At 43.5% G+C, this 25,417-nt stretch overlaps 1 protein-coding gene across 2 annotated transcripts in view; it reads right to left on the bottom strand.

Moving 5' to 3' along the window:
* NEDD9 (neural precursor cell expressed, developmentally down-regulated 9) overlaps nt 1-25,057 on the bottom strand; it is a 36,348-nt gene extending 11,291 nt beyond the window's left edge. Inside the window, exons 1-2 of one of the 2 annotated variants that reach the window (XM_030971227.1) lie at nt 24,998-25,057; nt 8,525-8,965 (exon numbers count right to left, since the gene is read on the bottom strand). In XM_030971227.1, the coding sequence (XP_030827087.1) occupies nt 8,525-8,965; nt 24,998-25,009 (453 nt within the window). In that variant the 5' untranslated portion in view covers nt 25,010-25,057. The other variant, XM_030971228.1, reaches the window with a different exon arrangement.
* Between the last annotated feature and the right edge of the window lie 360 nt (nt 25,058-25,417).

The following is a 25,417-nucleotide window of genomic DNA, read 5'->3' as shown; positions in this document are numbered from 1 at the left end:
TGGAGGAAAGGAAGTCTGTGGAGGCATTTTTTTCTGATGCATTGGACTTGTAGCCCAGCTATGAGTTGTTTCTAGTGCTAAGACCCAAATGTGTCTGCAAGGCAATAGGAAATTGACAGAAATGGCTGTATCGATTTTCTGGGCTGAGCGAGTTATCAGCTGTAGCACGCGGCAAGAAGGACCGCGGCACCAAGGCGTGTTGTGACACCTCTGCCTGTTTCTGAGGGGGCGTTCACCACTGAGATTTCTTAGAATACTCAGATGTGTGAAGATAAGGACACATGACAAACACTACCCGGGTACAGAGCTCGTTTATTTCTTGATGCTGCTTTTATCTTTAAAAAACCTGCTTATTTTCTCCTACACGATCTCCATGTGCTGTCCAAGAACTACACCTATGAAGATTCTGCTGTTAATGCTCTCAAAACCCAAAGCAGGTCCAGATGTCACTTACTCATGGTGTGTAAAAAATGCTTAACTCTTCAGGCTCAGGCATTTAAACAGAAACTTTTAAATGTGCCTATGAAGTGCCTCACCAGTGGATGCCCACTCTTAAAAAATGCCCCTGTGGTACTGTCATAACAGCATGTAAGGAAAATGGGCGTTACAATTTTGAGGCTGTATTATTTCAACAAGAATTACACGAGTTTTGGCTTGTGAGTCTTGAAGATATAGAGGACAAGTTGTAAAACAAATTTAAGATAAAAAATGTGACATCACAAGCTGGCCTGGATTTAAACCCTCACTGCTGGTGAAAAGGGTATAACCAACTGCTTTGCAACTAGCCTAATTCTGAATTTTTAACTTCTGGTAGGACTTCTTCCATTAATCAGTACACAAAAGCAGCGTCATTACAGTATTTTTAAGTTTTGTTTTTTTCCTAAATCTGAAGCACAGGTTTATAGTCTTTCCAAACAATTAAAAAAAATAAATCTGTGGAGTTACACAAATGTTCTAAGCTCTGATTAGTATAAAATGACAGGGCTCTACGAAGTGTGGTGGAATAGTGCTGAACTTGCACTAGCTGTAGCTTTAGATGATAGTGTTGAATTTTTTCTCACTGATGTTCATGATTGCAAACTAAATGCAGATAAAAAGGTCTGTATCTCCAGATCTTACTAAATGAGCTGTACAAAACACACAAAAAAAATCTCAACAGCTTTGTCACTGTCAAGATTTGACTGGGTATTTTTTTTTTTATTTTTATGATGTTTTCGTGACATGATCCTGCTCTCTCTCACATCAGCTCTAGGGCTTGCTGCCAGTTGTGTTATGAGCAACATTTCTGCTTGCTTCAGTGGAACAGGCTGGCCTTGAACTGCAAGGCTGACTGGGAAGGGGTATTTCCAAGATTCTGGTAAGAGTCATTCTTGCTCACAAAATGTAATTAAAGACAGTCAAACCAACACTTCTGAGAATGCCCCATTTTTGAGAGGAGAGGAAGAGAACAAGAGAGATGAGCAAATGATACCATTACTATTAAATTACCAGCATTTAAAGAGGAGTATGAAGACGATAGTTGTCCAACATTCTTGAGAAGAGATTTACCAGTGTCATGTCATCTCCATGAAAATTACTCGTATTCAGGCAGACAGAGACATCATCATTTTTGCATGCATTGGCCAATAGAGCTAAAAAGCTGATGTGTTACAGGACTGGTAATAGAAGAGGCATGAACTCTGAAATAATGTCTATGGATGGGTCTTACAGAAAAAGAATCCACCCCAGTTATTGTGTGATAAGTTTTAGTGGAGAAATATGAGTGTCTGCTAAAGTATTCTCTGGAAAACTGTGATTAAGTCTGAGCTGCAGTTTTGATAAATGAAAAGTATGTGGCAAAACTCAGCACCTCAGCATTTGTGTCTCTTGTCCACGATAAAAAAGAGTATCTTGCTTTGGCCACCCCAGCCTGTCTAGTCTCCCCACTTTAAAAAGGTCATCACATGAAGAACCAACTGCAAACCAGTGCCTGCTTTCTGTGCTGCTAATACTATGACTGTCTCTTTTCAAAGACAGAAGCCCAAGTTTAGGGCAAGTTTGGCAGAGGAGAGGAAAGAAAGAAAAAGGATGAGGTGTTAAGATAGGGCAGATTGTGTCTTGCTGTGAATGACATGAAATCCTAAAGGCTCACAATCAAAAGCCAGTTTGGTTCAGTTCATACAAATAATTTTAATTCTTTTCAGGTGCTTCATCTTTTTTCTGTTATTTCTTCCCTCCTACATTGAATTTCTAGATTAGGGAGAAAGCTTCATTTGGGAATTGTTGTAACAGGGTATTTCCATGACTTCTTGCTTCCCTTCCTTTAAGACATTTCTCAGAACAGATCCTTCCCTGTCATCAATTTCAGTTTTTGTGAATCGGCATTTCCCAGCGGGCAAAAAAATGGTTGAGACGAAGCATTGCCAGAGAGTTTCAATTCCACAAGAGTGTTCTCAGAGGTACACTTGGGCAGAAACAATGGAAGTGCCCCTAAATCATTTAAATTGGGAACTACACTGCTCTGAGAGAGAGAGGCAAATAAAACCTTCCATGAGAAAGAAGCTTGATTTGATTTTATTTCATTTGTAGAGGCTCTCTGGCTCACAAGCTGTATTGGCTCCATTTCTGCATGGGTATCTCAGGGCAGCTGTACAGACAAGTGCTTCTAGTAAGTGGTGTTTAGATTAGCACAGCTTGCTTTGACAAGTTTATGGAAGGCAAAGACACCTTTTAAACAGATATAAACTCCATCCTTAATTGTTTTTTTGCCAGACCTCAGTCACGACTGTCTGTGTATATTTAAAACTTGTGATGGTAAGACCCAATGGGAATATATTACCATCTTTGAAGGATTAGGGATAGACTGGCTTATGGAAGGTTCCTGTCTCCTAGGAACTCGGCTACCTTGATTTCACTTTGCACCCATTTTAACAGTCTGTTTGGGGAGAAAGATTAATTTAGATTCATGTTAGGGAAAAAAAAAAAGATGCAATACTGCCACTGCTATATAAAAAAGAAAAACTGAAATGTTTCACGCAAACATATGGAACGATGATATTCGGATGCTAATTAGTCATCCTCCAAATCAAAACATCTAAAAAATCATGGAATGCCCGCCAAGACTTTAGATTTCACTAGAACTGTATTTTCTGATGGCCAGCAACCTGTCTTCATCTACCCATTTCCTATCTCCAGAAACCACACTTCCTCCTTATGATGAGATTCACTTTCTGAATAATCAGTTTTCCACTCATGTGGATTTTTTTCCTAAAATGCTCTGCTGCTGCGCTTAGTTTTTAGTACTTAGAGGGCAATTTGAATTACCTGAATTTGGTGTTTTGTTTCAGACATAACCTAAAGGTTCAGTTAGGTTTTGAACCACCAAGAAAGAGCCCATAAGCTTGCATTTTTCTTTTATTATTACTATTACTACTGTTTTACTATTTTTAGCAAAGGTTTGATCCTGCTCTTGGGGAGACAGGTTTGTGTCCCTGGAGACCTCAGTTATTGGATGAGACTGCAGGACTGGCCTTTTTTTCTGATACTCCAGGGGAAAAATGCATGCCTCTGGTCTACAAATAGAACTGATGAAAAAGAGCCCTGTGCTCAGGGAGGAACAGGGAGTAATGTTGAGCTCATATATTTGCTCAGCCTAATAAAATGCAGTCTTTTTCTTGAAATACTTCTCTACAAATCACATCAGTGACTAACTACTGCGCACTCTGACTCGTGGATGAGGGATTAACTGCACTGACTTTTTATCAGTAAAATGGTTGTTCTCCTATTAACGTCACATGGAAAGTTACAAGGGAAACTCCCGAGCCTAAGAAAACAGCTGTGCGCTGTTTTAACCACTGAGCTTGCATTTAACTTGAGGTATTTTCATCCTTTAGAGCACACTTTGTGAAAGCGAGCTCTGAGCGTTGAGGTATGTGTTACCACTGCTGCTGCACTCAGCAAACTTCCTGTGTGTTCAGCACTTTAACACAGAAGCAGTATTCTGTTATGAGGGATACAATTCCCCAAAGCAGAGTTTGTAATGTGAAAGCAGAAGAGCAGAATGACTATATGATCACTGCTAGGGCCATTTATGGAAACCCCATCACAGGAAACTGTGGTATTTCAGGCCTGAGGGTAAATGGGGACATTATCTTGGAATGTAAATACATTTTACCAACAAACTGCAAAACACTAGATATGATCTCATTCTTTCTGATAACAAAATGATCTGTCACACAACTCTTTACTGTGCTTAATGTCTTTCTCTTCTTATTTCATAAATGTGAAAATAGGCAATGAAAAGAAGACAATAATGTAAAGGCAGGCTTATTTCTGGAACTAATATTATAAGGAGCCATTTGTTTCTTCCCAGCTAGGACAGTACTTGTGTAATTGGAAGGAAAAATGTCATAATGTGGCTAACTGGCTCCTGCCCCTGAAGTCTGTGCCAAAATTGTCAGGGTGGTGCTGCTTGTGGGGTGGTGTTTCTACTGTCTCGTGCATTGAACCAGCATGACTCTTAACATAAATAAAACCCAGGGAACAAGGTCCATTCCCATAGCCATGGTTTACCCAAACCTCCTGCTGAAGGCAGTGACCTCTTGATAAAGTAGGATGGTGGGGTGTGAAACCCTTGATTTGTCAAGGACATGTTTATACTGGGAAATAGGCTGGGGATGAAGATGAGTTCCTTCCCTATTCCGCTCTATCCACTTTTAAAAGGTGGGTAAATCTGAGCGTTTCCTGAACCGCAGCGTTCCAGTCCAAACAGACCAACAAACAAAAAAAGTGAATTGTTCCAAGCTGGCATTAATCTCTATTTGCCTGAGTTGGTCTGCGCCTTTTGGGAGCTGTAGCTCAGGGCTGGTAACTCCCACAGTCCGGTCTCTTCCCTGGACAAACATCAGCCTCATTCTGTTTTGTGCTGAGTTTCCTTGACCAACAGCTCTCCTGATAGCTATTGGTTCCTCCAGAAAGCTGTTTTCCAACAAGGAAATAATTCCTCTAATTTTTTTGGCCAATGCTATTTTCAGGATGGCAGGGACAGCACAACTAGATCAGCTAGGGGAAACACTGAACCAGAAAATGAGTACTTACATTGTGGCAGTGACCTTTTTTTCATGTGTAGCTTTCCCTACTTCACAGCTTAGGGGTGAACTAATGATTAATCACTAATGATTAATCAGATGCAAAAGAAGCTTTGTGCTCTGTTGGCACCTTTCCGAAAGGATGTTGTCAAAGCAATCTGTACAGAAAGAGTTCCCTCAAAATTAACCCACATATTTTGCAGATGAGATGCAAAAGCACCACTCAAGACCATGCAGAATTCTGCGACAAGGATAAAATCCAGGTTTCCTGAATGTCAGATTTGTCTGAAGGTTCTTTCTCTTTGCTGGCTGCAGCAAAAGAGAGTAAATTCCAAAGGAGAGCACAGAAAGAGGGAATAAATTCTAAGACACAGCTTCCACCTCTTTACACTCCTCAGATGCTCTCCACGCTTTGGGGGTTTGTGACTGAACTTTCAGCAGAGCTGCAAAAGCCTGGGGCTAACCAAGACTAATTTTAAGGCTCCTTATCTCTGTCATTGGTAGAGTGAGTTCTAGAAGGTGCTATTTTCATTTGACAGAGGGAGCCAACCAGTCAGCAACCAGTTTGGCCAGGATCAATTAATCACTGTAATTACCTGCCTCAGGACTCCTTTTTGACTCGCTCTGCCTTGCTGGGTTAGGAGATGGGTTACCTCAGCACAGCTTAATAACATGCCTGCTGTTGATTTACTGCTGCTCCAGGCTAGACAATTCCTGCCTGACAGCAGCTCCTAAGCCCTGCCTGCAAAACCTGTATGGCAGCCAAGCCACACGTTTGCACAAGGGAAGCAAGCAGACACGTGCAGAAAGGGATGGCACAGAAACTGCTGCTGGTCCCGCTTAGAATGACGTCCAGAGGACACAGGTTTCTTCTCTAGCTCCTGCTGTGGGAAGGCAGAAGACTTGCATACAGCAAGAACTTGCAGTAAAACCTCTCAATGTCGTTACAGCTACCAAAATACACAGCTTGCTGATCAGCTGGTTCTGCTGATGGAAGGAGGCAGAGTGGCTCATTTAAGCCTTTGAAGCAGGTGTCACAAGTCTGAGAAAAGATATCATTCATTTTGGAAGACAAAGCAAAGAGACCCCAATTCAAACCTCCAAGATGCCCAGCTTTTCTTAATATTAAGGATTGTTTTTACTGATCCCTAGAGGAGGAGGATTTGGAGGGCAGACTGTTTCCTCATACAAAGGAGACAAGTGCTAAAGTGCTTCCCTTTAATTAGGCTTTTCTTTCACAAAGGCATTAGCAGAGTTGCAGCTGTAGCTGTAAAAAAGCAGCTTAGCAAGATTGGGATGATATAGAATGGAGTAGTTTTACCTCAGACACTTCCTTCACTGCTAAGTTGTCTCTTGCCTGTCACAGATTCAATCCCAATGTGTTCCTTTTAGTCTAGAACTGAGCAGTTGCAAGGAGCAAAAGACATATCTACCTCTGGTCAAAGCAGGATGCTGCCATGAGGTTTGCCAGCCTCAATACAACACAGTTGATACTGAGACTAAGGACTCTTGGGCTAAATAAATCTAAGTCAGGACTAAAGCAAGTAGCAAATATTGGCTAGGGCTAAGCTGGTTGGCATTTACTTTGAGGATGAAATACTTTATAAACATGTATGTTTAGTTATTTTACAGTGAGCAGCATAGCTGGTCTTTCATAGGTTGCAAGGGATTAAATTAGAACAAGTTCTGACAAATAGATAACTTTCTAAAGGTGACTTGAATTCAGAAAAAATCATAATCAAGGTTGCTGAAACAATTTCTCAGCAGAAACTTGGAGAAAAGAGGTGCTTCAAAGCTTCTGATATTTGTATCTCAACAAGAACTTTGCACTTAAAACTAAAAAAATATTTCAGTCTCTTAGTGTTTCAAGGGTTTTAACACAGTCCTAGCAGCCAACAGGTTTATGCAGAATGTCCTGTTATTTTCACTGGAGCTGGAGAGGCTGGGAGGAGGGAGAAGAAACCTCTTATCAGTTGGAAAATTCTTTCTGTGTGGAATAGAAACTAACATTAATTATGCTAAGCAAACTATCCTAACAGTATTTAGGCATGTCAGGTACTAAAATGAAGGTACATAGTGCTCATTCCAAACGAATTCCTTGGGCTTTCCTACAGAATTTAGTGCAGATCTGCTGTATGGTGCATCTCTGAACAGTGCTGTAAAATGTTTCCTGCAGCCATACCCTAAAATGAGATCTCTTCTGTGCTGCCCCCTCAACAGACTTTACCAGGTGCTCACTAACTACCTTGGAGGGTATCCACTGTGGATAGGCAAAGAGTATCCTGGAAAATATTTCAGTGTATGTAGTCTATATAGAAAGAAGGAAATGAGAGAAAATACATGGGAGTTATCAAGAAAACTCATGTAATTGCTCCAACAAAGCTCCTATCTCTGCCTGTGCAGTAAGTGCAATTTTCTTGTATTATCTTCCTGCACAGCCTATAAAGCATAACTATGGAAAAGCTGAGCAAGCAAACCTCTTTATAAATTGACTTGGAATGGTTTCACACATCTTTCTCTCTTGCTCAGAAGACAAAAAATCCATTTATTCTTATCAAGGAAAATGAAATTATAACAAGGAAATAAAAGCATTAGAAGATGTCTTCCAAAGGCCTGATATGAAAAAGGCTGACTTGTGGGTGATGTGGGGGAAAAACACAAAACAGACAGTCTTGCCAAACTAAATTAGATGAAAGTTTAAACCAGTAAAGAACTTCCTGAGAGAGCCATCATCCACTCACATAAATTGGATATTAATGCTGTGCTCTAAGCTCTAAAGGTAAGGAGGAGGCTGATATCTGGAGCTGTTGAACTGGGAATGGAGGAACTGAAAGAATTTCCTTTTGGCTTTGTAATATTTCCTTCCTTGGGTATCTTCCTTAATCCTTTTCAGTCACCAGGATACTTGGCAGGTATCCTGTGAAGGTAAAATGAGGGAGTGGCAGAAGATGGGGAGAACTTAAGAAGAACAGCATGAATAAGGGGGGAACCTTGCAAAATGCAATAATGCAGTAATGGCTGCATCATGGAGCTGCTGCAGCTCTCACTTTCAACCAAGAAATTTAGATAAACATCGAGTGCACTCTTAAAAGGTTTAGGTTTAGTATTAAAACATCCTTCATTATCATCATACTCTTGTTTCCTCACTCCTACAAGTATGGCCCTTGTCACATCAATCACTGATTCCTCCTTGTAGTTTAGACTCACTGGGACTGCTCCAGCAAGACAGTATATAATTTTTAATTAAACTAAAATTACTTGGGCAGATGATGTAACTGTTCATTAACAAGTGGGAGAGTTCATGAAGAGGAAGATGAGTTGCAGCAGCTCTTTTGAACATAAAATGTGAGAGTGCCACAGGCCAAATGTGCTTCAGCCTGGGAGGAACCTGAATCCCATACTTCTCTCAGCATAAGTGAGCTGCTTTGGAGCTACGAAGTAAAAGCAAATGCACACACCTTGTTAGTCACAGCTGGACCATCAATACACCTCTGCATGGAGGGTGGCACCTGGTAAATCTCTTGTCCCACCAGACCATGACCAGTGGGTATCTGGTAAATTCCCTGGTTTTGGTGGGAAGGCGGCACTTGGTAGACAGGGTCCCGTGCTGAGGCGTGCGAGCTCGGCACTTGGTAGATCTTTTGGTGGCTGAAGGGCTGATTCATCAATCCTGAGCTGGGCACATCCTGGCCAGGAGGGCTGTCCTGCACCACGGCACCTATCAGGAGCTTCACGCGGTTGCCTGGGACAATGCCTTGGCGGCCGTGTAGGGAGCAGAGCCACCATCCTTCCAGCCCCTCAGTGTTCTGCTCTATCACCGTCAGGATGTCTCCCTTGCGGAAGGCCAGCTCTTCTGCACACTCAGGGACATTGTCATACAGGGCCCTTGCCATAAGATTCTGTGGAGAAACAAAGGCAAGAATAGCAAGTCAACAAACAGGACAGAATTTTTCTATATCTTCAAGCACATTCTAAGTGGTTGGAAATAAGAACTGAATTTGAAAAAGAAGTGTGCAGGAAATAAAAAAAAAAAAAAATCATACAGCACAGGATTCCTCTGTCCCAAGTTGGGAAAATGAGACGCTTATGCATTAACAACACTGCTAGTGAGAAATTTTCCAGCAACAGTGGGTCAGATAGAAGCACTTTATATGGCCTAGTCACCTGAACAGACAGAAAGTCAGGAGAGATCTGCTCCTGGCACTGAGGTGCTCTTCCTGTGAATGAGGGGTTTGTACCTTCATCTCTTGACACTGACTTCCCTACAAACGTGCTCTATGTACTGCTACAGCCAGCCAGCAGCCATTAAAAATAAACCTGAGCAAGACTCGCAAGGAGTGAGTAATCCAGAGTAATTTTTCCCAAACAGTTTTACATTTGTGGGGCCCCAAAAGACTTTCCATGGAGGTGTAGATCCCATTTAGTGCAAAGACAGTGGCCTGGCTTTTTTTAGCTAACACCTGCAGGTGGCCTTAAAAGTGATGGATCTGTAGACCACCTAGTAAGAAAAAGTATCTAAAAATGAGTTGACAAAACGTCACAGGCTTTGAGCTACGATGCTCATCTTTGTGTGTAGCTTCGTGCCTTCTCACTCTCTGCAAACTTCTTCAGGGGTACAGCATAGCATAGCAGTAGCTTAATAGACAAAACCCTTCCTCCCCTGCTGCCTCAAAACTTCAAAGAACATGGTTCCTCTGAGGTCCACCTTCTATAGAAAGACCTTCAAGAGAAAAATATAATTCTAAAAAATAATGTGCCCAGTGACCCCAAGTGGGGTCATGCCGGTGCCATGAGAAAAGCAGTGCCCATCTAAAAGAATGTAAGAACGTAGGTATTAACCAGCACCACTAAGAGCCTCTGTGTGTAACTTAAGGGGAGTCTTCAGGCTGCCAAGGAGTGTCTTTGACTTGTGTCAACATAGTTTAAGCACTCTTAGATGCACTTTGCTTGATTATGTCAAGTGGAGCAGTACCATTAACACAAGGAACTTCACACAGCTCTACCCCCAAGCATTTGCCCAGAGTTCCAGGCAGGCTTTGCAGCTTGCCCTGACTTATCTCCTGCTGGGGTTCTAGTCCCAGCAGTACCTCTGCTATGCAGTTTTAAGCCAGCTCTGAGTTGATGTAAGATTGTTGGCTGTGACGCATTACTAATAAGTACCGCCTCCTCTCCCAGATGGAACCACCTCCCTTTCCTCTTTCTTTGCAGGCCTCTATGGCACATCCAGTTCTGAGAAACTGGCCAAGGTATTCAATGGAAAGTAGGCAGGCTGTCTGCACTAACATTCTTGGACCCTCAAAAAGGCCATGAAGATTTAATTTCTTGGCTCTGGTGATATTTCCAGACATACTGGAAATAATTGCTTCATGACTGCCCGGCTTTCAGTGAAGGTGGTCAGCAGAGATGGTTATAATCTGATTGTAGCACTTGAAAAAATATACAGAGCCCTGGATCTGAAGTGTTCAAGCTGAAATATTTGGATGCAGTACACAAACTGAAATGGTGCTAATCCACCAAAAAGGATATGCAGCTGCCTTAAAGATTTATCTTTCCTATGTCAAAGGAATAGCGTCAAGTACAGTTAAGTGTTTTTATCTGTCATATTTATCATCCTCCTTGGACATTTCAGAACTTTTTCTTTTAATCATCCCTCACTTGTTATATCTTTCCCTGTTGATACACTGATGTTTTCCCATCATTCCTATGCTTCCTCGAGACAGAGACTTTAGTTTGACCTTGCTCAGTGCAGCAGGTTGTGTGCAGGGCTGACTGGTGGATGGGAAGGGGATAAGCTCAGGTATCACATAAAAGGTAGGTGAACTTGCATTTCCCAAGACATGCAGTGTTGAAATGGGGTGCACGAGATCAGTTTCCTCTTCTCTGAATGGGAGATCAGCTTTCAAATGTATGAGAAACACTGGCTTCACATTTCATCAGCATCATTAGTGAGGTTGGTAAAAATTAAGCTTTGGCTTGGAAAAGCAGGATTGCCACTCTGAACTCCCATGTAAACAGCAGCACTGGGGCCCACCATTCCCTCTGATGTATGGCTACTCAGCTCATCAGTCAGCAACACTAAGATATCCCAACAGAGATAAAGCAGGGAGCAATTTTTGTCCATGCCTTGGCAGGATTGTAAAACTATTATTTAAGCATGGTCAAAACCAGTGGTCTCTTCTTGAGCACTACCTCTATGCTCTTGCTGCGTCAACCAGGCTGCTTAGTGGAGTCTGAAGCTCAGAAAACAAAAGCCTCTGCCTAATCTGAATATTCAACTCAATCTCTTATCTTTCCACATTTTTTCTAGCATATCTTTCACAGGAGAAATCTACTAATGGGACCAGAGCCTGTGCAACTTAACGAAGACTTTCACTGGGGAGTTGTTTAAAGGAGGAAGATTACAGCTAGGTGGGGGAGGCACTAACCAAGCAGGCTAAATCAATGATAAATGTGTATTCTTCTATACTTTGGTGTTTAAAGGTATTTGAAAAGCTTGATTAGCTTCTACAGCAAAGCAATTCTCAGAACAAAGCTGAAATGGTGGTAGAATTAGAGCAGATAAAAGTTCCCATGTGAATTTTTTTTTTCTAGCTCCTCATTATCTCTGTCCCAGTGACCTTCTCACCACCTGGCATGCAGCATGTTAACACTTTCTGGATGTGCTTCAGGAACTTCTTTGCTGCAAACAGCTTCAGATTCTCATTGTTGGTGTTAACTCAGGCACCAGTATGTGAATTATACTAATTGGTTGCCACTTGTTTCACAGCCATTTCCCCAAGGCCTTTTAAATAGCCCAGAGCCATGCCACCAGCACCAGTCACTGATGGAGCAGTGAAGCAGGAAAAACATTCCTCCAAATAAGCACTGGGACCAGAAACACTAAGCCTGTTGCTTGGTGCCAGCAGCAAAGGCACTGCTCCTGCTAAGCAAACCTTCTGTGTTTTCCCTGACTTCATTCTTCCTTCACAGGATTGCTTAGTATGAGCTTCAGAAACAGTGTCACAGTCACTTTCACGAGTCAGCAGAACCAGCCTTGAGAAAAATGCAATTGTGACCACAGACAGCAAGCGTTTGGAAACCACAGGTACCTTTAACCTGCTGTGGTGATCACAATGGTTGTCTCTACTTTTCAACACACGGAAGAAGTCTGATCAAAGACATCTTTCAACACCTGTGGGCCTTATCTCCAAAGATTTGACAAATCTGAATATTTTTTTGATTCTGTGGGCACTGTAGCCCGTATATCAATATATTCCTTCTCATTGATATCATCAACTCAGAGAGTGGGGACAGTTACATGAAATTAATTGCTCTGAAGAGGCATGGATCTGCCCACTCAACTGTCTGAGAACTGGCACCAAGTAAGCACTAAGATCTGATATGAGAAGACAAAAGCACAGCAGTGACCTTTTTGTTTTACTAAATGCTAAAAAAACCTAGTCTGTTTCCTAGAGAAAGGGCAATGAGAAAATTGTCTTGGAACTTGTTTTCAAGTTCCAAGTAGTAAGTTGCACAGAAGTCCCTTTAAAGGGACTTTATATTTCCAATAAAAAAGAAAAATAAAAGGGAGGGCAACAGATGCACAGCTACAAAATTTTCTGTAAAGGCTGGGGAAAAATACCTGATGGTAGATAGGGAAAAAAAATTTGTTATAGAAATCAGCTGCATTTCATAAAATGAAGATACTGGCAGCTACCAGCTTCTTTTAATAAGACTAATACTGGAAGTGTCTGTTGCTCTCCTTTGGTCCAGTTAAATTAACTACATGATAGGAGCAGTGGTGCCCTCTTCAAAATCCAAAAGTCCCTGTGGTCTCTGTGCAGCAGCTCCATTCTCCTGAGCTCCCAGTGTTGTGACAGCCCTACTTCAAGTAATGAGTGCTTCTCTACAGCTAATGGTTGATTGGAAAGACTCAGTTTAGCTCCTGTGTCAAGCCTTGCTAGCAATACTGGGATGTCTGGAAGCTGAAGCCAGGGTCAGGCCCCCATGGTGTTAATACTCTGTACAAGCAAAACAAAAAAACCCCACATTTGTTCTCAAGAAGCTTAAATTCCTCTGAACCCTGGGCTCATGAGTGCAGTAGAAAGCATCTTATGTAAAATCACTGAAAATCGGAAGTTTTACAGTCTTCTGTTAAACAAAGAGCTATCTCAGTTGTCAGCAGGTCAAAGTGAAAATGGAGCCTGACCCTAATGACTGCTGCCTGGGGATTTTAGCTGGAGCATACTGCAGGAAAAGGCTCAGCTGACTCTGCTGACTGTCAGAAACTGTCTAAAAGTAAGGGAAATGGATACTTTCAAGATCAAATGCAGATTACAGTGCTCATGGTCCCAACTTTCTACATTGGTTGAGACAAAAGTAAAGCTTTCAAGCTCCCTCTAGATAAAGTGAACCTGGGATTTGAAACTTCTGTCTGAGGTTTCCTTTAATGGCATTTAAAGTCCATTAGATAAAAGCTGGAAAGGTGTGAATTGTATTCTCTGTAGACCTCAGATTCTTTCTTTTACACCTACGATGCCTGACCCAGTAAGCAAGAGATGCTGCTCTGAAAACTGTCAGCTGTTCTATTTGCAGAACCCAAACTTAAAAAAAGAAGACTCTATAAACTATTTTTCTTCTCAAATCTTGAAGGAACTTCATGCCAAATTCAGTTGTATAAATGAGGTCTATTACAGAACTGTCAAGGGTGTCTACTCTCTCCTCAGCCTGTTGCAATTGGTGGCTGACACATCTGCAGCTGGATGAAGACACATGAAAATACTTCGAAGATCAGGACTTGTTTTGACTGCCCTTCTCTGCAGTGAGGAGAACTGACAGAATTCTGTAATTCATAGTCTGGAGGATGAAGCGGGTGCTTGTTGATGAGGCTAAGTGGCAGAAGAGGGAAGAGGCAAGAGTTAAAGAGAAGAGTGGAAACATCTACCACTTCTGTTAGAGTAAACACATGCAGTGACGTGGGTAACGAGAGTGTGTGAGGTGCCCAGAGCCATGGCAGCACAGGCAGGAATAACAAATGACATGCTAGGAGATTAAACACAATGGTCTCTTTAAGGGCCCAGCGTGGAGGTGCCAAGCTCCCAGCACAGGGCTGCCCACTTGATTCCTCTCTGCCAGCTCCACAATGAATGAACACTCAAGGAAAAGGCTCAACCAACCATAAGCTCAAAGGATTCCTGCTGCATCCCTCAGAAGTGCAATATGAGAATACTGATCCCTGCTCTGTGCTTGGCTGCTGAGGCGTATTGTTTTGTTCGGCTTTGTCTTGTTTTATAATATTGCTTCCTGTGTGTAGAGTTTATGTGCAAACAGGACTGGGAAAACTGCCACTGCTCTTCACTGAAAGAGGGTGGGACCCCTTTCTTCTATTATTGGGCAAACTGTTTCTTAAAATGAGAAACAGCTTCTCTCCTATGTTTAGCTTGGGAGTAGGAAGGGAGGAACAAAGGAAGGAAAGGTGGGGGCAATGTCTGTGAACAAACCAGTAGCTTAATTTTGGTTGGATGACTTTTAGTTATCCATCTCATAATATTTTTGATACAGATTCCCATCTTTTAGATTTCTTAAAAATGAATGACTGCTATTCCAAAGTAAACGTAGGCACTTACATAGCCTTGTAGGTATGTACTGTTGGGCTGCATTAGGCCCAACAGTAATGATCTGCCTGTGAGATAAAAGGATCATTCTGAAAACCCTGTAAAAAGTGAGTTTTATTCTGAGATACACCATTTGCTTACAAGCAGGACTGGTGTAAGAGAGGAAAATTTTAGCTCTATTGTGCCTTCTGACAGAAGGGTTTCAGTGCAAGAGTCATTGGACAGTTTAACTTCGGTTCTTTTCTCCTTTTCTATTTCTCACTGTCACTGCCCCTGAAATAAAGCATTCATTGTGCTGTGTTGGCAAGGAAAGCAACTCTTGAGGCACAGTAGGTAACAGGTCTATCTGTAACAAGCAACCTATCACAAAGGCTGCTTAACAGAAGTTGACAAAGGTCACTGAATAAGACATTCAGCTTTGAAAAATGTCTTTTGCTGGTCTGCTCAAACCTGGAAGAAGGCAGTGTGAACAGCAAAGGCAGTACCTGACAGACACAAAGCTGCCCTGGTATGTTCCTGGGCAGGTCCCTGTGGGCAGTGACATGGGGAAGGGACTATGGAATGGCAAATGCTTGGCCATAACAGCCCCCATCCATGTACAGCCCTGCCAGCCACAAGCTCTGCGCAGGCTTTTGCTCTTTATGTCAAGATGAAGTGTACAGCTACCGAGAGGAGGCAGGAAGTGCTACCACAGCCCCTATCAAAGAGCCTCTGCACTAGCAGGGTGTTGCAGCTACTGCAGCTGCAGCAGGGGAAAGACCCCGAACACCCAGCCTGAGCCTGGCTTTGGAACGCTCAGCTCCCTTGGCTCTCAGCTAATGATGAAATAAGGAGCCCAGCTGCAAATGCTCACCGTGGTAATGCTTCAGTTCACACCTCAGGCAAAGCCCATAGTTCTACTTTTGAGGCACTCTCTTGCTTTCTAACACCAAAACCCACAAGTTTTTGGTTTAGCGAAGATACTTCTCTGGTCAAGCACTGCTCACCCAAACAATTCCAAGTCCTGCTGGATGGAAATTAAGGCAGTTTTCCAGGCACAGATTTGGAAGACTGGCTTCACAGCTAATGAGAGAGCTGTGAGCCAGCAGACTCAGCAGAGCCATAAGGAGGAGAGGTCTTTATCCACTCTAAGTATCCTTACTCTCTGGTCCTGTGGATCTCTGGAACACAGGCTGTTAGGCATGCTAAAATAGACCAAGCTGCCAGAAGGTTGAGATGTGGAAAACCCTCCTTCTGCAGGGCAGAGAGGCAAGTGCCTTAATTCAGTGTTCCACCAAGTTGTCCCAGCCCCTCTGTCTGCCTGAGAGGCCTGATTTTCAGAGTTGGCCCTGGCTGGGACTTTTTTTTTTGGTAGTGAGACAGGTTAAGGAGGAAAAATGGGAACGGTCTCTTACAGGACCACACTTGGGTAAGCCAAAGTAGGCACTATGGCTGCCATGCTCTGCAATATTCACTGCCAGTTTTTGCAGGCATAATACTCCACCAAGCAGGGTGGGCAAGCAACGAGCAGACCAAGCAGGGCTCAGGCACTTCACACTCCTGCCAAAGATGCTGATGTGGTCCATTGGTTCACCCAAGACTGGGATTCAAATTCAAAAAGATAAACATATGAGAGACTGATAATGCTCTGTTCTGAGAACATTTTTCGTTGCACCACAACTGCTTAATTTTAAGAAAATAGGTGATATTTCTGTATCCATTTTTTTGTAGGTAGTTGTCAAAGTAGTTCGCGAAACTGAGGTACAGCAGTGAACCTGCAGCTTGGGAGGGAATCCAAATGCATGTCTATGAAAGAAGGAATTAAGAGGCTAGAAAAAGTGGGTATGGTGGGAAGTAAAGAAGGAAAAATGTGAAAATGAAGGATAAACAAAGATCCTAACTGGTGCTCCAGACTGTGTGAATAAAATACTTCTCAATTCTGCACTGAGTGCATCAGCTTATTGCCATGCCTGATGTTTCCCAATAGAAAAGTGAGTTGAAAAGAAAGATTTCTGGCTCCGTATCTATTGAGAGCAACAAAATGATAATTCTACATTGGCAAGAGGGAAAAAAATAACAGGCTTTGTTTGCTCAAACGATATTCTTTCATCTGTTGACTGAGTTTTGGTTTATTGGCTTGCCCAGTTTTATTTCAGTTCGAGGGGGTGAGAGGCATTGCAAAGGTAATCATAGAAACATAACATCCTAGGTGTTAAATAAGCTGTTTCTGACACTGCCAGGGCTGTACCTCATCCCAAACCCCACGTGGATGGCACGGAGCAGGAGGAGCTCAAGGGGAGCGGGGCGCTCCCTTTCCTGTGTGCAGCCAGCCGGACGCGGTGGCCTCGGCTCCGCTGGCAGGGGCATGGCTGGGACTAAGGCTCCTTTGGGACAACAGCCCGGGACAACAGCCTGGCACCGAGCAGGGTGCTGCTGAACTGGCACACCACCCACCCACCCTGCGCTGCTGCCATCGCAGGCGTCACACACGGCGTGCGACAGAAACATCTACAGCCAGGCAGAGCGCTGACCCGCTCATCACGTATTCCTCTTATTCCTCTCATTCCCTCTGAGCTCCTGGGGTTTTACAGGAGTGCTTAAATACCATTCTCTTTGCTCTTTCTGGGAATACAAATCACATCCCCTGACTTACCTTCAAGATCTATTAATATTTTGGGAAATTCCACCACACCTAACTCACTAAGCTTTCTGTATATGTTTCACCCTCGTAAGCGGTTTCCTTTCCCCCCACCCAAGGAAGGGTGTGATCTTGTTCCATGACTTTAAAAGGCCTTTTCAAATCTGTCTGAGGGCTGTGTGCCTTTTGTGACATCAACAGGGAGAGAGAAAAAAAAAAATCAAGCATGCAAACAATACCCTTAGAGTAAATATGATCTCACTGTGATTAAACCACAGTACACCAGAATCAAAAAGCAGATGTAAAACTTAACCTCTTTCCCTCAGGCAAGCAATTAAAAACTTAATGAAAGGAGATCGGATGTTAAATGCTAAAGAATTGAAGAAGCAGAGCAGAAGGGAGGAAAAAAAAGTACAGAAAGAAAGAATCCCAAAACGTGTGTTTTGAGTTCTCAGTTTTCCATTTTCTGGCATTTGTGAGCAGTCTTATCCCAGACAAAGTTTCCTTAAAAAAAAAAAAAAAACCAACCCAAACCCTCCTTCCAAAATTAACCCTTCCTTCTGCGGCTCTGGGGAAACAATTACAACTTGATTGTCAAGAAACCATATTTCTACTGAGGTCCATATCTAGACACAGGACCTCAGTATTGCCACCAACTTACTTGTTTGATGGCTTCAGCTTTAAAAGTATGTTTTTTAAATTTTTTTTTTTTTTAAGTCAGAACCTCAATGAACTAGGACATGCTCTTCTTCCCCCAGGTCTCTCAAAAAATTAATTAGAAGGGAAAGCCATCCTACTCTGTCACTTTAGTGTCACCATCTGGGATACTACACAGCAGCTACAATTTGGGATGCCCTGAGAGTCCAGCTAACTAAAGAAAAACAAGCTCAGGAATTCCTCTTTCTAGGCTCCTTCCAGCCCTCAGCAGGCTGGTGGGACAGGTAGCACCTTGCCTGTGAATGAGAATTCCAGGGGAGCCAAGCCTGGCTGGCAGCTGATGTTTGCCAGGTCCAGTCAGAGCCATCTCCATCCTACAGGGCAGTGGCCAAAAGTCAACAAGCCTCTCAAAACAGCTCGATTTTGGCAAGCTGACATTTTCTGGGTAAGTGTAACCCCAGAGAAGAGGGATGGTGAAGGTGCAGGTGAGTTTTAAGCAGCTCTGGTTACTCTGCTCAATCTCAGGCTGAAGCACAACTTCAGCTTCATCAGGTAAGATCTTGATCTTGTGAGAGACTGGTTTGGGCAGTTCCTGGGCTGCAAATAAAATAAAGCAGTATAAAAAGAGAGACAGAAAAGAAAAGAAGATATCTGCTGGTAAATACGCCCTTCTGCAGCAGTAAAAATTGGTTTATTACCCTAAGCCTTTTAACTGGATGTAAAGTCCACAGGACAAGGGCATTCATGACACCACCTACTGCTAGCTCTATCTCAAACAGAGTGCACACTTCTGTTCGTCTTGTACTTAACCCTTTGGATCAAAAACTTCTTTAGAAAGAGAATTATTGATTTTTTTAAATGGTCTGTATCTTCCTCTCTGTCTGCAGCTAAGCAGGTCATTCGCTGGAAGAACTGAGATTTAATCCTAGGCTCCTTCAGCATTTTCTAAGACTTGCTGTTATCAAATGATTTATGGTATTGCTATTGCTAAAATTTTCAACCTTGCTGTCGATGAGGCTTGCTTAAGAAAGGGCTTCTGATGTGCTGACTTGCATTCCTGTAGAGCAAACCCATTCTTTTTACTCTTCCTTTTCTGGCAGGCTGATCCACTCTGACTGCGAAGAAAGTGTTTTCAAAACCAACATAAAAATAGAAAGGCGAGAATGGGCCTCATCCCTATAGACAAAAAAAATATACAATTTTTGTCATGCTATGCACTTGTGTTTCTAGGAGTGTGAACTATAGCTTTAGCAGCCCTGTTTCATGTCAAACACAAACTACATCCAAATCTCCTGTGGAAAAATGAGCTCCTTAAAATTAAGACAGTTTCCACTACAGTAATGTCTAGACCAAAAGGCAAAAGAAAACGGGGACTTGCCAAGAGCAGGCTGTGATAATCAGGCAATAATATGCAGAGGCTGCACTCTGAGCTGCTATAAAGTGACCCAGCTTGACTGATGCTGAGAGCTGCAGCCATTTACAGGCAGAAATACCTCTACATGCAGCTTTTCTTAGCAGTAGCCTGACTTAATAAACATTGCTCAATACCTGCCATAAATACTGTTTTCATAGTACAGTCCCAGAGGAGTGTCTGCTCAAGCCCACTGAAGGCTTGGCATAAAGCACCTTTCAGGGGCCAGAGTGCTGCTCTAACAGGAGATGTCCACATGTCCACTGCTTTCATGGATGCTCAGAGAGCATCTGTTATGTAAAGAAGCCTCTTGAAAAGTGACTTATGCATTTGTGATTCCAAATGCAGAGGCGTGTGGACTTCTATGTCCCAAGAAGTTCAGTTACTTGTCTCCATCAAGAGCAGCCAGAAATGGGAACAGCGCAAGATAAGGGTCCTCCACAAGTGCTGCAGCCAAGGCAGAGACTGTGCATACTCCTCTAAAGCACTCATGTTGCTCTAAAAATGGAACTCTGGACCCGGGGAGACAGGTGGGTTCCTAATTGCTGCTTGTATGAATGGGATTTAAGTACTTAAATGCTGTAATAAGTTAGTCCAAATAAAATAAGCGAGGCAAAAGTGACTTCCCATTGGCCCTTAAGTGACCTAAGCCCATCTATTGTGTGCAGAAGGCACTCCCATACCCTTAACAACTTTGATAACAGCAATAGGACATGTAGGAAGCTCTATGCTCCTGGTTTTCTACTTTTCAGTATGCACTTGATGCACCTGGCCTTGTTGCAATTACTCTGATACTTATAATGGAGCACAGGCAATACACTAATACAAATTTCTCCTCAGACAACACACACAGGAGTTCAGTGTTCAGTGATCAGATATCAGTGCAAATATAGTCTTCTAACCCCACTTGTTGCTGGGCTTGAGATGGTAAGATTCCACAGATGAGTTTGTCTTCAGTCTTAGGAACTGTGCTCCAACAATTTAGCAAGTTCCCAATAACACTTCATGAGACTTCTCTGATGTCTAGCCTATATTCTGCAAAATAGCAGAGCTCTGCAGCCTAAGACAATAACCACTGAAATGTGCTTTCATTTTTCCTTTGCAGAAGATGTTTCCATAAAGTCTTACTATTAGACAGCTTTCCTGCTCTCTGGTGTGATAGGTCCCCCTCGATGAGGTATTTTGATAGTATGGCACGGTTTGGAATCAGTAGAGTTGAGTCAACATAGCTCTAGGCCAAGTAAGAGTCTAACATGTAACCTGCAACCTCTAGCAGGACCTTAAAAGCAAAACTAAAACCTCCCAGACAAGTATCTAATGCCTCTTGCTCTATCTAGAATCAAACTGAATTGGAACTATCAAATAAATAAGGAAGGCTGTTCATTTGGTAGTTCTGCTTCCCCATCAAACACTAGGAACTACTGGACAGAGACAGATTAGGCTGCCAGTTTCTGATTCAATAGATTCACAGTTACATTACTCAGGAGCAGGTCTTAGCATAAAAAGATAAAAGTTTAGAGATCAGGCAAAAAACCTGCATGCTGTTGGCTGCAATGCTTTGTGACGGCTCCTTTTCCTCCTCTGAAATAAGCACTGTAACATCCCTAAGCCTCAGCAGCTCCATCTGTAAAACAGAATTAGAAGCACTCTGCTGTCCTACTAAGACTTTGGTAGGGCAAGTGGACACAATTGTGCCCACAGTTGTGTGTTGAGTTTCTCAACTACCCTGGGGAAGTGGGGCACTCTCCTCTATTAAGTATACAAATATAAATCTAAAGGGGGAGTACGGGAAGGGAAGGGGCACACAGAGGCTACAGCCAGAACCTGAAAATGCCCTCCAAGCTTTATGAAGGGGACAGTCCTTCTGGCTACATCTCACTGGTGCTGCTGCTGACTTAGGCCTGACCCTGCTAGACCTCAGCCACCTCATCCTGTAGGTGCACAGGTGAGACAAAAATCATGAAACTTCCACTCTAAACTCATGGCAGTAAGAGAGACGGCACAAACTTGGACAGTTTTTCCTCTCCTACTACATTTTACAGGGCTTTACAGTTCCTATTTACTTCTGAGTTTGATTGCCACCCTGTGATTGCTGAGATACTAAAAAAAACAGTGAAACGAAGAGGAAGAAGGAATAAATGAAACAGAGAGGATTTGGTTAATAAAGTACAGACAGTTCTTTTCCTTTTACATGGTCCAGCACTCAAAGTCTTTCATTGCCAGGGTTACAAGCAGCTTTTCACAAGCACTTCTGGTTGGGAATATTGTATTTCTTCCCAGGGACACTATTTTGTTTGTCTTGGCATGCAGACATTGTAATCAAGTCTACATATTACAGGACTGTGCCTTAGCACAAATGGCAGGCATTTCAAACCCTATTTAGGTTTCTTCCTTGCCCAACAAATTATCTAAAAATAGATAATCAAGACCTCATACTTTACATCTACGTCATTTCTTTTGGCTTAAATGAGGTAAGGAATGCAGGGTTTTTTTCCCTCTCCTCTTTCACTGTTTGGAAGTTTTAGTAAACAGACAAGTCCCCTTTTCTTCCTTCCTTCCCCCTCTTATTTTGTCTTCCATGTGAACAGCCACCAAGCTACAAAAGCCTTGTTATGATAATGTCGTCTCCCTTTTGCTTCTGTTGCACTTTTATTGCCTGAGATAAGAGTGCAGGAATTGGGGGCCAGATACGCCCTCTCCCATCCATGTCCTTCCCTCATCATGGAAACCCGCTGGAATTTCTGTGGCTACAGAGTACATTGTAGCTAGCTGTAACTGCTCCATCCTTGGAGTCATAGCCTGTGTCTGGTTTCAGAAAAGGCTGACCCTACTCCTGGGTTACAGAATACTGGAATGGAGTCCTGTGAGAACTTGATGGGGCGCAGTTTTGTTGTACATGGGGATTTAGCTCAAAAGCAAGCTGCTGTCCTCAAAGAACTGAGGTGCTGCCCTCATGCAACTGCACCCCTACAGGAATTAGGTTCTGAAAGCAGCTTTTAGACCAGCAGGACTAAGAAGTGCTCCAAACCAACACAAGTATTTCTTATGCCTAACCTTTCCCATCTTTCCATAGCTCAATTAAAATAACTTCTGTGTTCTCAGTAGTGTTTTAAGTAGTACATGAATGGGAGAACAGGACCTGACCTGGGGTTAAATTTCTCTTTGCTTTAAATAGTCACAGAATCACTGAATTTCTCACAGTGTGCAAAAGCTGGACAGTGGTGTAGAGACATATGTAAGGTAAAATTCTGAACTTGCTTAAATCCACAAGGATTTTCCCTTTCAGAGGATTCAGACTTGAGTGTTAAGATGGAAGAGTGCAATGGACAATAAAAGAAGCTTAGATGAAGGAAGAGAGGGAGGGAACAAGTTTTGAAAATGTCTGAATAAGAAATGTATAGACTGTGTACCAAAAGGATTTCTAGACCAGAAATGACCTTGGGTTTAGTCACACAGCAAGCAAAGTCATGAGTGATGGAGACACATATTCAGGGTCTCACCCATGAATCAGTTCCTGTTCTGTCCTACTGTTAAAACTCTGAATTAAACTATAATGGGCATTTCAATCATTTCTTCAAATGAGGGCTTACAGACTATCACAATGAAAGTAAGGAATGACAGGCCCCAGTATAACCCTGGGAGCAGTTAAACAGAGCCAAATCTGCACCTGGATGCTAAGCCTCCTCTGAAGTGATGATATGTCCCCAGGCAGGCCATTAGCATTCTCTGTTCCTTTATTTCATGTGTACAATAAAAAGAATAATGTTTTTCTATAGGAAGATAAAAGAAAGAGAGAAAATACAGAAAAAACAAAAGAACAAAGACTGAATGTGCAGGTATTTTCTTTGTGTATTACTCTAGGGATAAGAAATAGATCTAAGAATGTTTGTCCCAGTCAAACACTAACTACTTCACATTTACCAGGGAAAGTAAACACTGTAATCCAGCAAGAAGGTTTTTGAGGCCAAACCCCTCAGTCTTCTCTTTTTATTTATTTATTTTTAATGGCTTGTTCTTTTTCCGTCTAGTCTTCTCTGTCTAGAATTACGTAATCACAAACCAAATCCAAAATCCTCATTCCCACAATACAGGGCAAAGGAAACATTACAGAGCAGGGAAGACTTCCCCCTTTTGAGCCACCTTATCTGTCCCTATTCTTGCAGGGCCACTGGCCTACATACAAGAAATCAGGAAGCTATATAACTATGCAGGACCATTATTTTGATACTGGAATACAAGTGTTCCTTGGCCCTGGGCAGCCTGAAAGCAGTTTGTGAGCTTTGGACTAACAATGACGCTGCTCCTCTACCCTCAAGTGCCTCATGTTTTTTGCTCAGAGTAACACCTACTCTAGGCAGGTATAAAGTCTACCTGGACTGATCAGAGGTGGAGTAGATAGAAGAGATGGATTTTATCTCAGACTTCAAATCAGTCAGTTGTTTGAGACACAATTATTAAAAAAAAAAAAAAAAGAAAAAGCCATGAGCTCCACGTCAAAATTGTGAAAGCCCTGGATTACCTTTGTCAACCCACATCTAACACAATTTCTTTTTCCCTTGTCTTTCCATGAGATGGAGAAACTGGCAGTTGCTTTGGAAATTTAACTCTGACCTTTCCCAAAGTTTGGCTTGAGAGACCCTGAAAACTTGGCCTGAGCTCAGAGATGTACAGAAGAGCACAAAAATCCCTGCACATTTACCTGGGTATCCCTCGTACTTCTCACACACACTGCCACTCCACCAGCACCCTTTCACACCACGCTGCCTCAGTTTAGTACAGAGACGGACTTCACTTCCAAAGCAACTTAGTCTCCAAGTAAGTATATAGCGTGTGACATTTCCAAAATCACCTTTTTATTGACGCTGAAGTTATTTTTGGCAGGGCAAGGAAAGTTTTTCCTTCCCTCCCCCCTTTTTTCCAATCGCACAAGATTACGGTATGTCTGTACAGTAATCTAATGCCCCGTGGGCAATTCTGTACCTTGCCCAGATGTTTTTGAGTAATATTAGGACAAAAGGCTCCACATTTGTGTCTTTGGGGAAAAAACCCAAAAAACCAACCAACCACAAACCCCTCTGGTAAAAGGTCGCTAAAAGCGATTATTGAATAAGCTGAGATGATTGGAATTAGTACGGGGGAATAGGCTACCCATTTTTAAAAAATGTTAGGGTTTTTTTTTCCCCCCTCGCTTGTAATCCATCAAACAGACCGCACCGTGATAAGGAAACATCCACAAGCGCCTGGAAGGAGGTGAAGGAGCTCCTGGGGAGGATCGGGGTACCTGTCCCAAACGCGCCTGGCCATCACGCACCGCCCCGCCACCTTTCCCGCGATCCCGGGCTCACCCCGTTATCCATGGCCGGTACCAGCGGGAAAAGCGAGAGGAGCTCCTTCTCCCCGCACCGCCAACACCGACAGAGCACCCGGGGGGTCCCCGCAGCCCGTCCCCTTCGCTGCCCCCTCGTCTCCCACTCCGCGCGGACACCTTCCCGGGGCTCTGCTCCTGGAGACAGCGCAGCGGAGGGCAGAAGGGAGACCTGGCCGCCCCGCGGGAACAGGCTCGCCTTGAGGAGGTGCGGAGGGGATCCCCGAGCGGTCGGACCCCCGCGTGCGGTGCGGGTTGCGGTGCGGGCTCCTTGCCCGCCGCTCTCACCTTGTACTTCATGGCTGCGCCACCTCCGCGCCCCGCCGCATCCCCGCGCGCTCTGCGCGCCCCGCCGCGCGCCGCCCCGCCAGCCTAACGCGATCATTTGCATAGCGCCGCCCTCATTTGCATGGCCCTCTGGAACGAGCCGGCCCCGCCCCCGCCCCCCCGCTCCTGGACCGCGGTGGCGCCGCGGAGGGGAGGCCGTGGGGACGGGGGTTCGAGACCGGGCGCGGCGCCTTCCGCTGCCTCCCTCCGCCGCCTCCCTCCGCCGCCTCCCTCCGCCGATGGCCGGGGAGGGAAAGCCCCACAGAGCGAGGGCTGGCGGCCCTGCTCCCAGGGACCCCGGCCGTGCCTTTTCAAAGCTGCTGGCCTTCACTTTTCCCCGGCGGAAAAGGACCTGGGTGCATAGGTTGACAGCAGCTGAAC

The sequence above is a fragment of the Camarhynchus parvulus genome, chromosome 2 (assembly GCF_901933205.1).
Source record: "Camarhynchus parvulus chromosome 2, STF_HiC, whole genome shotgun sequence".
In the NCBI taxonomy this organism is placed as follows: Eukaryota; Metazoa; Chordata; class Aves; order Passeriformes; family Thraupidae; genus Camarhynchus; species Camarhynchus parvulus.
The sequence above is the reverse complement of the archived record's forward strand: the minus strand, read 5'-3'. Positions and strand labels throughout refer to the sequence as shown.